Consider the following 17,077-nt stretch of genomic DNA (forward strand, 5'->3'; position numbering starts at 1 on the left):
ACGTATAGAGGTGGACGGTCCCTGACCAATCGCAAGGAGCCCGCTGGAAGTCAGATTGTTCCGACCTTACGGCCGGCGTTCTCTTGTTCCACTCCCACATGTGCGCCCTAATAGGGTAGGGTGGGAGTAGCATTCCAGTTCTCTTTGATTAGACATTCCAGAGCTACAAATAAACAGAACTGTGAGGGATCGCTCCCTATTGTTTGATCGGGAGGGTGTTAGAGCTTCGGCAATGACCAGCGGCTAGGGCCACCAACCCAGCATAGTCGCCTTTTCAGCCCCTTTACCACACTTTGCTGAACAGACATGTAACTTAGGTTCACACCTCATAAATTCATCAATACTCCCCCAGGCTTATGATCCCGTTAGGGTGTGGTCCTGGTTAGGAGAAATATGGGTCTTTTACATGCCAGACACTGTTGCCAGTGCCCAACATGGGTTCCGAGAACCGGGAAATAGATTCGCCATTTCCAATCGCGGCATGTTACTGGTGAGCGCACGGCTAGGTCGAGAGGTTGAGGAGACCCGCCCCCAGTTCCGCCGTAAACCCCCAGACCACCTACAGAGCCAGCCCCCTCTGTGGGATCTGAGTAGCACCGACACGGAACCATACCACTCACATCCCTGGGACCCCTCGGTCACCCAGTTGCTCGTGATCCAGCTGAGGCCTATCCAACCCCTACTAGCTCAGCAGGCTAGTACCCGAGCTTGAGTAGCTCAACACTTCCACTCGTCAACAGGGCGGGGTCCCTTCGCAGTGTTCTCCAAGCATAGGAGGACCACTACCACCACGTTTTCCTACTCCAATCCTGATCCTGAGCCATTAGAGGAAATCTCAGCAGGGAACTATCACAGTAAAGGATCAGTCCCATGGCACCCTTCATTTTCAGGTATAGTGCTTTCCCGGGCAATCTCACCGCGGCCGAGCCCCCACGAATCCGAACATGGATGACCTTGGATACTTCAATATCAGCATGTCTCCCGCCCGAAGGTTACAGCTGTGCCGAAGCCCGGGTAGGTACGGTAACACCAAACCAAAGACTGGCCTTAATTACCAACCCTTAGACTATCCCCCGCCCAAGCTGACCAGACTGACCAGGCTGTGTGCTGAGCCCTGAGACTGTCTCAGGAAGACAGCGGCGGGGACGCACCTGCACCGGCAGCGCCGCGGCCGCTGCGAGACAGCACCAGAGGACGCCGACGAGGCCCAGGAGACATCTCGCCGTGGAGGTGGACGCCATGCCGGGGTGATGCGAGCCTGGGAGCGCCGGGGTGGTGCGACTTGACTGTGTGCTGGGGTCTGGCGACCACCTGTTTGACTCGGCGGTCCCCGCCGCCCGGCCGCATATATACACGTCGCGGCGAGAGGGGGGGTAGGGGGTGGGTGGAGGGGCGCGCACGGCCGCTGCGCGCAGGTCGCAGAAACCTCCCTCGACCGGCGGGCGATTTCCAACAGTACAGCACATGCGCACGGCGACAATTATCTTTTATTTTTTATTATAAAGACCGCCGCCAGAGCCTTTCAAGAAACTAGTCACCTTTTTTTTTCGTCTTCTTTCTCCTGTGACTGAACACCTCGGGGTATAAATAGTGATAAACTTTTATTTATATTTTGTGAATAATTTTTTTTACGAAGCCCTTTTTTTTCTTTTAATCTCTACCCCTCCCCCCATTTCCTTCCAAATACGTTTCTACCCTAAATTTAACATTCGGAAACAAATCTCGAAACTTAAAATTTCATCTTTTTTTTTGACGTGACAACGTCTAATAAATCGATGAACGCCGGCTGCACGCACGAAAAAGTGTCCCGTTACGCACATTGTTCCGTTACGCTGTGTCCCGTTACGCTCATTGTACGCTTGCGCCGCATCTATCTCTCTTCCACTCGAATGTTTATAAAGTGAAGTGAAAAGTTAATGTGGTTTTCATCGCTTATTACAAAAACAATTTCGGCAATAAAGGTTAATTATTATTGCATTTTAAAAATTTGATTACTAGTATAATTTCAAGTATTTATTCTTTTATTATTAAAATAGAAATGATTCAATTTTATTCATAAAGTATGCAATCATTTCATCAATGTTTTGTTATGACGTCACGTTAAACTATCGTCCGTAAACTGACTTTACAGACAACCAAATTTTTTTTAAAAAAAGAAGCGGTGTTGCTGTTAACTGTTCAATTTATTTCTGTCAAATATACTTTATCACGTGCAATTATTATTTTCTTTCTGATACGCACGACGACATTCATCAAGGATATAACGGAACGTAACGAACGTAACCGTAGTACAGAAAAAAAAAATACCGAAAATTCCCATGGATAATTTTTTTTTAAAACACGGAATATGGAAAAGAGAATTGCCAGGCCAGGATTTAAATGCTTCTCTGAAATATCAGCCAGCTTTTGCTATTTTTTAATAATTAAATGTGTAATTGGTTATAAGTTTCATCATTGAAGATAACACCATCATGTCTTTTTCACTTTTTTATTGGTTTCATTTATGTAAACCGGACTTTTTTTTTTTTTTTTGAAAATTAAACATAAATATTCATGTTAAATTACAGATGTTTCTACATTTTGTACATTGTACACTGTATCACTACAAACATAGTGTTCGCAATAATACTGGGTTTGGATTCTTACCTGGCCATTTATGCTTTCTGTTGCTCCAGTACCTCCAGTATTTAATTATTTGTAAACCGTTCCCTTAATAGCTTCCCAGCATCAACTGCTCACTTTAATAAGCAAAATACATATAACAAAATAAAGTCAAAATATTGAATATTCTATTATCTTCTCCAGGGTTAAAAAAAATTATGGAATGAAACATCAATTAAAACATAAAATTATGCGCTAATTTTCGTAATAAATACTCAGTATTATCTCGAAAAAACGTATTTCATGTATGCGAAGTCACAATATCTTTCTTGTGGTATTAAAAATTTATTTTTGGCAACTGGTTTCCATAGGAATCTTCGTAAAAGTACCAGATTTTTTTTTCCGTGTGTGCACTATGACGGAGTTAGCTATATGATGCAAATTTACAGCTTTGCCTTTACTCCGGACTTGAACCGTGTGCCGGCGCGAATACAACTGTACTACGGAAGTAAGCTTATTGCGACATATCTCTTCGTCTATCGCGTGCTTTTCAGTTATTTGCGTAAGAAATTTTTTTAAAAATTTGATTGTAAATTTACAGCGTTCCACTACGCAGAAAAAAACTTCAAGCAACAGTAAAAAAAGATGTGATAATAATGGTTTGTAAACAAAATGGCTAAAAAAACTCTCAGAATATATTTAGTCTTTTCTTCACGAGTGAGTTCGTTCCTTGCCGTATTTTCTCCTTCTTCTCCGCCAGCGATTTTCAAACTACTTCCCACACGAATACTGGGCCGATTAATAAAACGTACACTTCGTTCCCAAGTTTATTTCCCCCTCGAAAGTGCAGATCAGGGACTGTAAAATATATATACTCAACTCTACCAGTCAATCTCGCTACAAATAGTAACAAGTCACAAGAAGTTTAACAATATTTAAGGCTTAAATTATAAAAAAAGGGCTTTAATTAATTCAAACTGACGTTTCCTGCCTCGTAACATAAACGTTATCCCGTTAAGTAGCTCACTAATCTTCATTATTCATCTTATCAAAGCAAAATACAAAAACCAAAATAAATGAGTGGAGTTATCTTCACTAAAATGCACACTAGCGTTACACAGCGAGGCAACTATTACATACTACCTGAACTTTGTAGTCGCGTTTGACCAAGTAATCCACGTGTTAAGATACTACTTTAGAAAAATTTTATAGCATACACCCGCCAAAAGTAAAACTAACGTTCAATTTTTAAGTCGATTATAAACGTATTTGTGAACAAATTTCTGGATTTCTACAGTCTTAAAGGAAATTCATACAGGGCACTAGTGACAGTTTTCGAAAATAAAGGGAAAAAAAAAATTCTTTAGCTACCAAACCCCACTTTGGAACAGATTTTCGACAAAGAATTTTATTACTATATTGCCCATATTTTTAAAAACTCATAAAATAGCTAATACATTAAGTTTACCTTTGACTTTGTGAACCTTGGCATCCTCCACAGATGTTACACATTTCCGTTCCTTTGACTTCCGTCGCAATCACGAAATTGCTCCTACTAGATGCCGTGTACCGAGAGCTAATATCTTACATATAAATAATAAACGTGAAATTCGTGGCAACCCGCATAGCTTCGGAAAATAAGTGAATGCCCGGGTGGAAAAGGAGGGGTTGGGGGGTAGTTTGTGATAGGACGTGACGTCACGCGGAACACTCGCATATCTTCTTCCGCCCCCGCTGACTGCAGATCTGAATGGAAACCGAACGTTGAAGATCACCACAGAAATTCACGCTCGCATTGCCTGCAGTGGAAGTTGGCGAGCCGTTAAGCAAGCATGCACGCGGAAACAAAACGTCTGCACGTGGCGTGGGCGTGCACGCGAATGCACGTGCCGCACGTGCACGCTTAAGGCACGTGAAGAATACACCCGCCACTCGCGACTCACGTTCCGATTGCCTCCGATGGAGCATAGCTTACTCGAAATTACAAGGTTTCTGAATCGAAGTGGTTGCTGGAAATAGACTGGAAACTAACCATCAGAATTGGGAACAATATATTTTTGCTTCATATATGTGACCAAAATTTTTGCTTGACAATTTTTTTTCTTGTTTTAAACATCCATAAGTAGGGACCTGAAAAATTCGCGGTTTCGATGACCTCCAGGATAGTCTACACAGTCCTCTGTACACTCGGACAAAAAACGCCAGTTCGTTGGCTGCTGACTTGTGAGTCGTCTCAACTGGCTTGCCCGTGATTCGTTACTTCTTTGGTTGAGGGTTTCTCATTGGCCCAGAGTCGCCCAGACGAACAGTGAGCCAATAGCAAGAGCAGCTTAAAGGTATACGTGTATGAATTTCAGACAATCTCTTAATGAATATGCGAATTTTTCCGGTCTCTATCCATAAGAAATAATTTGCTTCGTGGTACCCTGGGTCATTTTCTGTTTCTGGGGCATAACCTTTGGAAGATTGGCTCTACCCCCCCCCCGGGGGGGGGGGGGAGTGTATATGTAACCCAGTATATCTGCGAATATTTTTTTTGTAGTGATACAGTTATTTTCCATGTAAATGTACAAATTTACAAAATATGTAATTTTACATGAACATTCCTGTTCCATTTACAAAATAAAAATAATTTACAGCGCAGCAAATTAATTCGGGCTTTCACGTGGTTTGTGGCTTCTACTCGCGTCGAAGGCGAAGAGCTGATCAGATTTACTATAGGATCGACCTACCGAAGGATAATTATATCCCTGAAGATGGCGAATACAGTGTCGACCGAAACCTCGGCGAACTCTTCGTCTCAGACGATAATAGAACTCACCAGGCGAGCAATCTGCAGCTTTGAAATTTGAGAGTCTACAAAAAGAAATAGTAAAATAATTTTTTTTCACAACACAGAGATACATTAACAGACATGGTGACTCTTATATTTAAATCAAGTGGATTTTATTATTAATTTAATAGATATATTTTTAGTGATGAAATGACTCCAGTTTTTTGAGGTTTAGTATTGAGTGCGCGCTATGATAATAAATTTTTAGCTGTAACTGAATCAATGAAGTGAGTATGTTGAATTTTTTTTGGTAAAAAATTTATTGTTTTCTTACAAAATCATCTTCGTGAAAATCAATAATTAAGGTGTATTTCAATTCATAACATATGATTGCTATTTGCTTTATCCTTTGTATTTTTAAGGATGGTTTTCAAAGTAGTTCTCCAAGGAAACTAATTGATAGGGTAATGCATACATCCTTCACAGCAGGAAATGTTTAATAACAATACATCAAGGCTTCACGTTTCTCATTGATCTGTTGATCTTGATATCTAAAGAATGTAGAACTACGGAAATAATTTAGTCGGGAAATTTTAAATCAAGTATAAATACTATATTTAATCATATCTGATACTACTGAATTTACAAAAACTCATTTCAATTTACACTGAAAATACTTACAAAGCCTACAGCGCTTTACTGCGAGATTATCAGCTTTGAAGGTAATGCGAACATTTCATCAACCGAACGGGATGACTGATACATAATTTATCGTAACCATGGAACTGAACTCGTTATTCATTGGAGTTTTTTTTAAGAGGACTAAATTTTTCGTGACCAGGATTAGTTCTTGAGCTTTAATGTCATATTTATCCAATCGATGCTTGAAAATTTTTGTACACTTCAGAACATCTAGAATTGAATCTGTGTTTAGTAAGAATTTGTAGTAATATATTTTAGTATTATATCAAGGATATTTCTTTTTAACTAACTTTTATACAATTTTTTTTAACAAATACCACGTTAATAAGCTTTCAACTGCAAGTCGATGGTCATATTTGCGTAAAATACACTTCAATATTTTAAATAATATTTGCAAATGGAATATATTTTTGTGATAAAGCTTGGGTATTTTACAGTGTTTTTCTAAAATATGTGATTTATTTGATCACATAATCTAAATGCCACATGGTGAACCACTTAAAAACAAAAACAACATCGAAATATATTACAGTACACTTCTGCTGTAAGTCTATACGACTACATGTCCTTAAAAATAACGTAAGCCTCAATCTCTTTACTGTTTTACACTGCAGAACTACACGAAAAGTTCTGCTTACTCCGATGTAAATTGATTAAGTATATAAGAAAAACTACAAGGGTCTCAAAGTAAATTTATTAGTTAACAACATGCATAAAAACGTGTCTTCAAAAAACTTTTGTATGAAATTATTTTTTTGGTGAAAATCTTACAGCTTGTATACACACATCATAAAAAAATTGCTAAGAAAAAATATCTTTTCGAAAACACCTATACAGTAATTTTCAAACATTTTAATGCAGCTTTTTAAATTGGTGTTACATAATTTGTATTTATGATAGGAGTAAATCACTGCTTCTTAAATTCGCATTACTTATAACCAAAGAGGTTTTTAAATATTCTCATCTTAATTTGCAGATAGTGTGTATATTAAATCACAAGTTTAATTGCAGAAGTAGATTTTTTCTTAATTTCGATGGGTTTTTTTTAATTTAAACCCAATAATACAGACGTTCTGTTCTTAGTGTTTAAACATTTTTAACGACTGCATGATCCTCGCAATTTTTGGGTTTCCAGTATAATAGTGTTTGCCTGATTTCAAAACTGTATTTGTTGTATTTAGTTGTTAATATTTACTTTGGCTATGATTTCATGTAAAAAAAAATTCATATGAGCAGAGATTTGTAGCATGCATCCATCATTTTATACAATATCGTGTGTATTTACTTCTCAGTTAAATAGGTTATTTATTGTTTTGACCAAAATCAAGTTGCTATCCCTCCAAGCTCTCCATATGAACCGGTGTCCGTGTTGGTTAAGTTCCAAGATTACAATCCAATGCTCATCTGCTGTTGTCATTCCGTGAGATTAATTTCACGCGTTATGAACTTTGATTGCCTTTATGTTAATGTAATGAGATAGTGTTCACTCGGGTTATCGCTTTCGCAAAACAATTCGTACGTAACGGTGAAAATTCAGTACCATTCCCTCGCTATCAAGGCGATACATGTTGCTGATAACGGAAGGGTTTGTTTTGTCATGATTAAATATAATATTACTTTATTGAAAGCAATTTTTTTAACAGTTCTAAACGTGTTTGGTGTATAGCACACTTGTTAGCAACCATTAATGAAAAAATAAAACTAATTGCAAAAAAATTAAATTATGGAAGATACACGATGAAATAACAGGTTATTGGTTTTTATTTTGCTACATTTATCTGCTCCCGTTTTAATTAAACATCTGGTTCTTGTGCTTACATGTTCAGAATACTTCGATTAAGTTATTTTTACCTTACACCGTAAATATATATTTTTTTGTAAATGGAATAGAAATATCTATCTAAAATTACAGATATTTTTAAATGTTTACGTTTGCATGAAAGCAACTGTACCATCACAAAATAGTGTACGCAGTAATTCTAGGTTATGTTAGGTTCGGTCAGTATAATACATAATAGCTCTTTATTCTTTCCCAGGAATTTATGCTTTGTGTTGTCCCAGTATCTTCAACAATGAAAGTTGTTTGTAAACCGTTCCCTGAATAACTTTCCAGTACTAATTGGGCCCAAAATGAAGCATGATACAACAAAATGAAATCAAATTGTTTGAATATTCGATTATCTTTTCCATGGTTAAAAAAATATATGCTTTATCAAACATCGATTAAAATATAAAATAAGCGCAAATTCTCGTAGGACGTATTCAATATTGTCTCTAAAATCGTATTTCATAGATGTTAAAATAACGATAGCTAAGTGTTGTGCAAAGTTACAATATCTTTCTCGTAGTATTACAAAACTATTTCTTGGCAACTGGTTTCCAAAGGAATCTTTTTGTAGAAGTACCGAAAATTCTTTTCTCTGCAGCAAATCGTCAACGTTCCACTTGAAATGCTTGCGCTTTGTTTTTAAAAAACAGGGGTCGCGCGTTGAGCGGTCAGATAAACAATCCTTCCACCCAAGTTGATCCGGGGTTCGATCCCATGGATTTTTTTTTCGCAAGCGGAAAACGTGGCTGACGTTTCGGAGAACTAGTTGGGGTTACTTCACCCGCTCACTCCGCGTGTGTGCGCTCCGCCTGAACTGCACCACTCTTCATTATCTCTGATGAGAACTAGTGGGAAGCCTATGATGTATATTCTGTATTGCACAGACCCGAACAAGCCCGAATTTCTACCTTCGGCCAATTCCTAAAAAAAAAAAAAAAAAAAAAAAAACATTAAAATAATTTGACTGTATTTTTAATATAGCTATACTAACCTAACATAACCAACCATCCACAATTTTGTAAAGTAATAAAAAAATTATCCCGTAGTTGGCCGAAGGTAGATATTCGGGCTTGTTCGGGTCTGTGCAATACAGAATGTACATCATAGGCTTCTCAGAACTAGTAGCTTTACAAACGACAGTCTACCGCTAACAGGGATGAGATTAATAATTTTATTTTTTTATTTTTTCCTAACCTAACTAAAACTAAGTGTATTTTGGAGGGGTCCGGGTTAGGGAGGGACCTAGGTGCGTCTCAGGCCGAAGCCTATACGCCTAGTCATGCTGGGATTAGCCATGCAGGGAGAGGGTTGCATGCATCATGTGCTAGGAGGGGATTGGCCAGCCATGGCAGCGATTGGCGCCATGACTAACTCCCCTCACTCTTAAATCTAGACTATAACTAGAGATAGGGTGGGCCCAGGTAAAACCTGCATAGACACATGGAAAACCCTGGGCACATTCATGCGGGATGCAAATTGGCATGCATTACGTGTAGGAATTTACAGGAGACAGAGGATGGTTTGGATGAAGTGTTGGACAGAGTAGAAAAGAGTCTACCATGCGGGGGTTGGGTACTTGGACTCGTGGTCCGCTTTGCTAATTGTCCAGTACTGGATTTAGTGACCAGGGACGCAAGCGCTCCTGGTGGTGAGTGGTTGCACTGACCACTCACTCCGCCGCCAGTCAGCACCTAAAAAACTAAGAAACTAAGACAGAAAACAGATAAATGTCTTACAAACTAGGCATTTCGTTACGAAATATGCAAACTCCCAACTCAGGGTTGGACGTGCAGTGCTTAAGATAAAACTAAAATAATAACTATAAATATAATTTTTATTATTTTTATTTTATTATTATTTTTTTAGTTTTTTAAATTATTATTTTAGAATTATATTTTTTTATGACTATTACTTAGTATCTAGGACTTATTACTAATTTACAAATCTCTAATATCTACTACTATACTACTAGTTAAATATAGAGGAACTGTCGGTGTATAAAGTTACAGGTGAATTAAGTCAAGACCTATTCGCATTTTGGTATTGTTGCAAGCTTGCAATTCAAAATCCCATGTCTTTTAGAAACACAACCGGCACTGGAGGTGAAGCCTGCCAGGCGGGCCATGCCCATCGGACATAGGGAGTCAGCCATAACAGCACAGGTAGTGGAACTCCCGGGAGCCGAACCTACACCTGCGTGCTTCGGACCATTTTTAATTAGCTAATTATTTCATTAATGTCTATAATTTAAGTTTCAACTCGCGGGAGACTGATTGGCCGATCACTCAGCCAGCCACAGCACACTACGGAGGTCTGTGAGCCAAGATTGAATTTGGCATTTTATATTTTCCATGCAACTCTGGATCTTGTTCGCCCAGTGATGAAATATATGGGTTTCTGCATATGGCACATTTATTATAGAATTTTTGTGCAGTTCTGAAATAATAATGTTTTAAATGTTCGAGTTTTAGCTCTCTGTGCATAGCCCTTACGGGGCAATACACAGGCGCATCTGTCGCAATACGAATACTCTTATTCTGAATTCTCTGTAGCTTGATTAAGTGAGATTCCGCTGCTGTTGCCCACACCGGCGCTGCATACGTGATTATTGGTTTTATTAGTGCCTTATAAATTATTATTCCGTTTTTAACAGAGCTACCTAAACGTCTGCTCATGACGGGGTAGAGGGCCATGAGCCTAGTGAAAGCTGTTTTTCTTTTCGCCTCTATGTGATCGCGCCATAGTAGTTTCCTATCCATGTGCACGCCTAAATATTTAACAACATTTTTGTGAGGAATTTGCTCATTCAAAAGTGTTAGTCGTGGTCTATCTTCGAGTGGCGGGAGATGTTTACGCGTAAAAACTAACACAGGGATGAGAGCCACTGCCACAACCCGAGCAGGACCGAATTTTCCCGAAGTAAAATTCTAGGTTAGGTTAGGTCATGTTCGGTCAGTATAATAAATAATAGCTCTTTATTTTTTTTCCCCGTGATGGAAGGTGAGGTTATGTTGTCATACAATAATTAAGGGTACGTACTCTACGAATGTAAAATAAATAAATCCTTGTAATAGGGTGTTTTGTTTTGAACGAGTGATCGGTGAACTTCGGTTAACTTCGGAGAACTTCGCAACTGTTTGGGTGTGGCTCTCATCCCTGTGAACTGTAGGCTTTACAATTTTATTGGTTTACAAGCTGAAGTACCTGGCGTTCAGGGACGAATTTAGTTGGAGGGTTGGATGGGCTGGAATGGAAAAATGGCAAGGGGGGGGGGGGGAAGAGTCACGGGGTTAAAAGGGCTGTCAATGAGTGTGAAATAAAAGGCGAATAGAAAAAAATACTATCAATTATCATGATTTCAATGGAGATCTTCTCTATTATTTTTTTAGAGACCGTGTTACTCAGTCAAAACTATGTGTGTTATTTTAAATTTAAATGTTTTGTGTTTATATTAAAACTCGAATCTTATGTTATTGTTATAAATACAATACATGAAATAAAACGTAGTCTTAAAGACTTAAAAACTTTAAAAAAAATCATGTTTTTAACGTTTATTGTTTTTTAGTTAAGAAAAAGGGCCCAGGGGTGGGGGGGGGGGGGTTGTCGGTGCTTATCTCAATTCTGCCCCATGCGAAGGAAAGCCGGAAAGCCTAGATGCGTTCCTGTTGGCACTGCCTGGTCTGTTCGCAGAACGAAGAGGCTTCATTTATAGGGTGGCGGGGGCAGTTTGTCATAATTCATGGTAGACAAGGATTTTCCTCTTATTTTGAACGTCATCAAGAATACCACCATTCTGCTTTAAGGCGTGGGAAAGGGTGATGGGGATAGTTTATTTTTCGAATATAGATTCAGAGAGTAACAATTTGAAAGTAAAGTATGCAAAATTTCACCAAGAATTATCGAAATTCTATTTTAAGAAGTGAAGAAGAGTAACGGGGATGTTTTCTCAAAATCACACGTAGATAGTTTTGAAGGTTAAGTGCACGAAATTTCACAAAAGGTTGGAAAAAAACTGCAAATTTCTATATAAAAAAAACAAGCTGAAATTGTTCTAAATGTATGTAGGATAATACTAGGATAATTTAACTAAATATGCGCTTAAAAAAGTTCTCTGATGAAATATTCTAAATTGAATTTTTTAAACTTCTTTAAAACTATAATTGGACTATTGTAAAAAAAACATTTGCTCCGTAAAATAAAGTTTATACCTAAATAATAATAATAATAATAATAATAATAAAGGGAAATCAGAGAGGAAAAAGCCACATATTTCACGATGAACACATGCACATAGAGAAACTGCGCGATCGGGCTCACTATAAAGTTTGCGAGTTCAAATTCCAGACCTATCTTAGTTCAAGCTAGTTAAGAAATAATAGTTCAAGAATTGTCGAGTCTGTGTGAGGATAAATGACCAACAAATAATTAGTTTATAGGTTGCTCGGAACCCATTCAAGTTTTGGAGTAATTTTGGTTTGGGGGGGGGGGGGGGGGGAGGGTTCAGGAGGCAGAGTTCGCTAAGCCAGTTTATACACAGATGAGCGACCATTATCTTCATTGCGTAGTCAAGTCAAGTGTCAAGAAATCTCATCATAACGAGGTCCTGGATGGGAGTGATAGTTGAGAATTTACGCTCACGTTAAATAGGCGAGGATAACCAACTCCGGCATGGCCTCATTTTACTATATGAGCCAAGAACCGATGAAGTTCTGCTTTCGTGTGCATGGTCCAAGTTGGCAATAAAAACATAACATCCTTTAACTTAACATTTACATAACTACTTCTCCAAAACACGTTTAGGGTTTAATACTTTTTCCACTTAAAAGAAAACTACACACACACACACACAAATTGTTTTCAGATTGTGCATTTCTTAAGTTTAAATGCAAAAGTTTGTTTTAAATCAATAGTAGGGGAATAGTGTTATTTTGTTTCACTTCACACTGCCAAAATTTTAGAGGTGTTAAGAAAATACGTGTATTATATATTTTTTACATTCTATATGTACACCTCATCGATCACAAAGTAACTATAAACTCACGACTATATACGAGAATATGAAAATTCCAATGAATAGGCTTGGTCAACTGCAAGGAAAAAAAGTGAGGGTCTTTCAGTGTTCGACAGAGATGTGTAACATGTAACTTCGGTAAAGAGAAAATTCATGTGTCCTAATGTTGCAAATATGTACACCTATAATATAAACCTTGGACACGAATTTTAACGTAGATTTCTTAAAAATAATGCCAAGCATGAAAAATGTATACGCGAAATGTATTTTCAACTACATATCTGGAAGCAAATGACTCGTAGTTTCCACACCGGCCGCTAGAATTCACTGTCGAAGCAGCTACGTCGGTTATAATCATTCAAAATTTTAAACTATTTAATGAAATGGCTCCGATAAAAGCAAAACAACTTGGATTTTTTTTACTAAACCACGACTTTGGAACAGATTTTCAACGTGGAATTTTATTAAAATACCGCCCATCTTGTTAAAAGTCATCAAACAGCTAATACAATAAAGTTTCCCTTTGGCTTTGTGAACTTTGGTTCTCGCCACCCTCCACAGATGGCAGCACCGTTGTTACACATTTACGTTCCTTTACTTCCTTCGCTTTCACGAAATTACTCCCACCAAACGCCGTAGACAGAGAGATAATATGTTACTTATTAAAAAAAAGTCGTTTAGGTGTAAAAATGAGGACTAATATGTTACTCATTGAAAATAAAAATAAAAAACGTTTAGCTGGAAAAATGAGGGTAAACCGCGGAAAACCGAAATCATGTTTGCGTGGTCAGTGTTCCAGTACAATGTGGTCAAGAACGTGGGTTATATACTAAACCTTTGTGCTGTTGAATGCTACAGTCTCTAGTGACCTCTCTCTTGACAAAACAAGGCCAACAAAAGAATAATTGAGCTTCAATGCCGACGAATTAAATTTGCTGCCTGGCTAGACCGTACGTGCACATCCACAAACCACTCGAAATTTACTAAGAATTTCTGATTATGAATAGCATTTAAAAGCTACTGAACTTGCCTGTACTAGTTACGTTACGCGGATTCGTCTAGAACGTGTATATTTTGGACAGTGTAAAAGGCTAAAAACGTGTGTTTTTGCAGACCTTTTTCAGGTATAAAAGATTCAGACAGTATTTTAAATTGTATAGGGATGTGCCGGGAGCCATTATATTTAATATTCCATAGTAAAATGATAAGGTCACCGCTACAAGTCTCACAGAGCCTCGTTACCGACGGGAAGATTGCACGCCACTTCTGTGCCCGGCGCGTAGAGGTGAAGATGCGTGTGATGCACGAGCTAGTGTCGCCCTTAGCTGCCCCAGGCGGCCACCTTAACATAAACACTGCTTGGGAGCGTTCTCACGCTGCCATCGTGTGCTTACATTAAAAACATATTTTAATAAGTTAAATAATAAATTAAAATAAATAATAAACAATTAAACATTAATTTAACAAGTTTTTTTTAATATGGCTTATAAAACAAATAACTTGCAAAGTTAGAAACGAAATATTTTTGCAGTGTGAATTGTCAAACTTGCCCGAATAAAAAAATAATTGTTGCAGCATTAGACGTTGTAAAAGAATATATATATTTCCCCCAAAAGCATAGAAGGTTTGATTTTATTTGGATTTTGTTATCAATAATAAGGGATTATTTATGGTCACGTATCTAATAATTTGGTGCATGGTGGGATTAATACTTTTTTTTGTAGTTAAAAAAAATGAATTTGACTAAAAAACTGAGACACTTTTATTTGATTTTTTTGACGTGACAACGTCGAATAAATCGATGAACGCCGGCTGCAACCACGTAAAAGTGTCCCGATACGCACATTGTTCCGTTACGCTGTATCCCGTTACGATCATTGTACGCTTGCGCCGCATCTATCTCTCTTCCACTCGATTGGCCTATGCGTCCGAGGAGAAGAAAGACAGCGGCAGCACACAACTTACATCTACACGTGAACTGTTTCGTCGACTGGTTATACAGTGAAGTGAAAAGTTAATGTGGTTTTCATTGCTTATTACAACAACAATTTCGGCAATAAAAGTTAATTTTTGTTGCATTTGAAAAATCTGATTACTAGTATAATTTCAAGTACTTATACTTTAATTATTAAAAAAAGTAGCATCTGTCGGCGAGTGCAGTAATAATAGGTTATGTTACAATTGACTAAAAAAATGGTGATTCATATAATTGATGATAGATATTTGATTACATTTTATTTATATGAAAACTTGTTCATAATTATATTTAAACTTTATAGCTAAACGCCAGTTTTTAAAATTAATTACAAGTCATCTACACGTGAACTGTTTCGTCGACTGTTTATAAATTGAAGTGAAAAGTTAAAGTGGTTTTCATTGCTTATTAAAAAACAACAATTTCTGCAATAAAGGTTAATTATTCTTGCATTTTAAAAATCTGATTACTAGTATAATTTCAAGTATTTATTATTTTATTATTAAAATAAAAATTATTCAATTTTATCCATAAAATTATGCAATCATTTCATCAATGTTTTGTTATGACGTTGTCACGTTAAACTATCGTCCGTAAACCGACTTTACAGACAACTATTTTTTTTTTTTTGTAATTCGGAACCGTGATTCATCGGCCTGTCTACTTATTTAGACTTGGCCTCCAGTCGCGAGACATCCCTGTGATAGCCTCCACGCGCCGGTGGACGTAGCTGTGATCGCAGCGGACACCAGGACTGAGCGGCGCCTGTCTCAGGGACGACTCTGCGTCGCGACGCCTCTGTTCCTGCGACTGTGTCGCTGAAAGAGCTAGTGTCTGGGGGGGGGGGGGGGAGAGTAGTGGAAATGTGTGTACGCCCTCCCCACCCCACGCCCCCAACCCCCGGACAGTGAGTGGGTCAAGGCTGACAGTGCCCAAGGACGTCAGATGGTCATCGTCTCATCGGGGACGCACCACAACGCCGAACGTACAATAACGCCGAAAACCATAACGCCGAATGCCAAATTGACTACAACGCCGACAGCTAGAAAACTGCTGTGTACCACAACGCCGAATTACCACAACGCCGAAATACATTAACGCCGAAATACATTAACGCCGAAATACATTAACGCCGAAAAATGTCATTGCAGGACTGCCACAAAGGTTAGGTTAGGTTAGGTTAGGTTAGGTTAGGTTAGGTTATGTTAGGCTAGCCTAGGTTAGGTTAGGTTGTGGTACATTTTTTTGCGTTACTGTAGTTCGGCGTTGTGGTACACAGCAGTTTTCTAGCTGCGGCGTTGCGGTCAATTTGGCATTCGGCGTTATGGTATTCGGCTTTATTGTACGTTCGGCGTTGTGGTATTTCGGCGTTGGGGTAACGACCCGTCATCATCGATTAGAGACAAGATTTCACGAAGTAGCTTGGCTTCTGGGTTGTGACCGCGTCATTGGCAAATAATTTACTTCAATTTTATTTTATTTTATCATTTAATTAATTCATTGGTGAATTATTTGTCAAGGACGCCGATACAACCCAGAAGCCAAGCTACGTCAGACAATGGCAGTTTGAAAGCCTGCGAACATTATTGACAATATTTCATACTTTAACCAGCCGTGTGTACGATGGGAATCACAATTAAAAATATTATTTTTTTAATCCCGCCGGACTACCGGGTTTAAAACCGGCATAACTGAGAAATACATGAACCTAACATCACCAAGCATGCTTTTCAGAAATATATATATTTTTTCGTACTTAGAAGAATTTTAAATTTGATCTTATTAAAGGCATAACATTCCTCAAAAGTACTTAATCCTCATTTTCGGTGAATTAAAAAAAAAAAAAAAAAAACGCTGAATCAAATCATTTTTCGTTTGTAAACAAGAAGCCCAAAACACCAATTTCCATATTTCTAACACCAAGAATGACAAACCTCCATACAAATTTGCATCCCCTGTTTAATCGCCGTAGGGGATTGATTTTCAGAAGTCCTTTCTTGGTTCTCACCTACGTTATATGTATAAGGAACTCGTTTGCAAAATTTCGTGTTTCTAGTCCCACCACTGGTTTAAGCTGTGCGTTGTGTCGTCAATCAGCCAGTGTTAAAATTTTGTTTAGTAAACCTTCAGAACAATTTCGTTTTTTTTTAAATTTTAGATTTAGGTCTTATTGTTCATAATCCTTTA

The 17,077-nt window shown here is 38.1% G+C and overlaps 2 protein-coding genes across 2 annotated transcripts in view; one reads left to right on the forward strand and one right to left on the reverse strand.

Annotated features, from left to right (window-relative positions):
* Window positions 1-1,333, reverse strand: part of LOC134539684 (orcokinin peptides type A-like) — a 140,366-nt gene extending 139,033 nt beyond the window's left edge. The window contains exon 1 of the mRNA XM_063381881.1: window positions 1,152-1,333. Coding sequence (XP_063237951.1) covers window positions 1,152-1,241 — 90 coding nt within the window. The 5' untranslated portion in view covers window positions 1,242-1,333. The remainder of the gene's footprint in view (window positions 1-1,151) is intronic.
* LOC134539682 (DNA ligase 3) overlaps window positions 1-17,077 on the forward strand; it is a 454,246-nt gene that overhangs the window by 86,512 nt on the left and 350,657 nt on the right. The gene's annotated exons all lie outside the window — the stretch shown is intronic.

The sequence above is a fragment of the Bacillus rossius genome, chromosome 15 (assembly GCF_032445375.1).
Source record: "Bacillus rossius redtenbacheri isolate Brsri chromosome 15, Brsri_v3, whole genome shotgun sequence".
Classification (NCBI taxonomy): Eukaryota; Metazoa; Arthropoda; class Insecta; order Phasmatodea; family Bacillidae; genus Bacillus; species Bacillus rossius.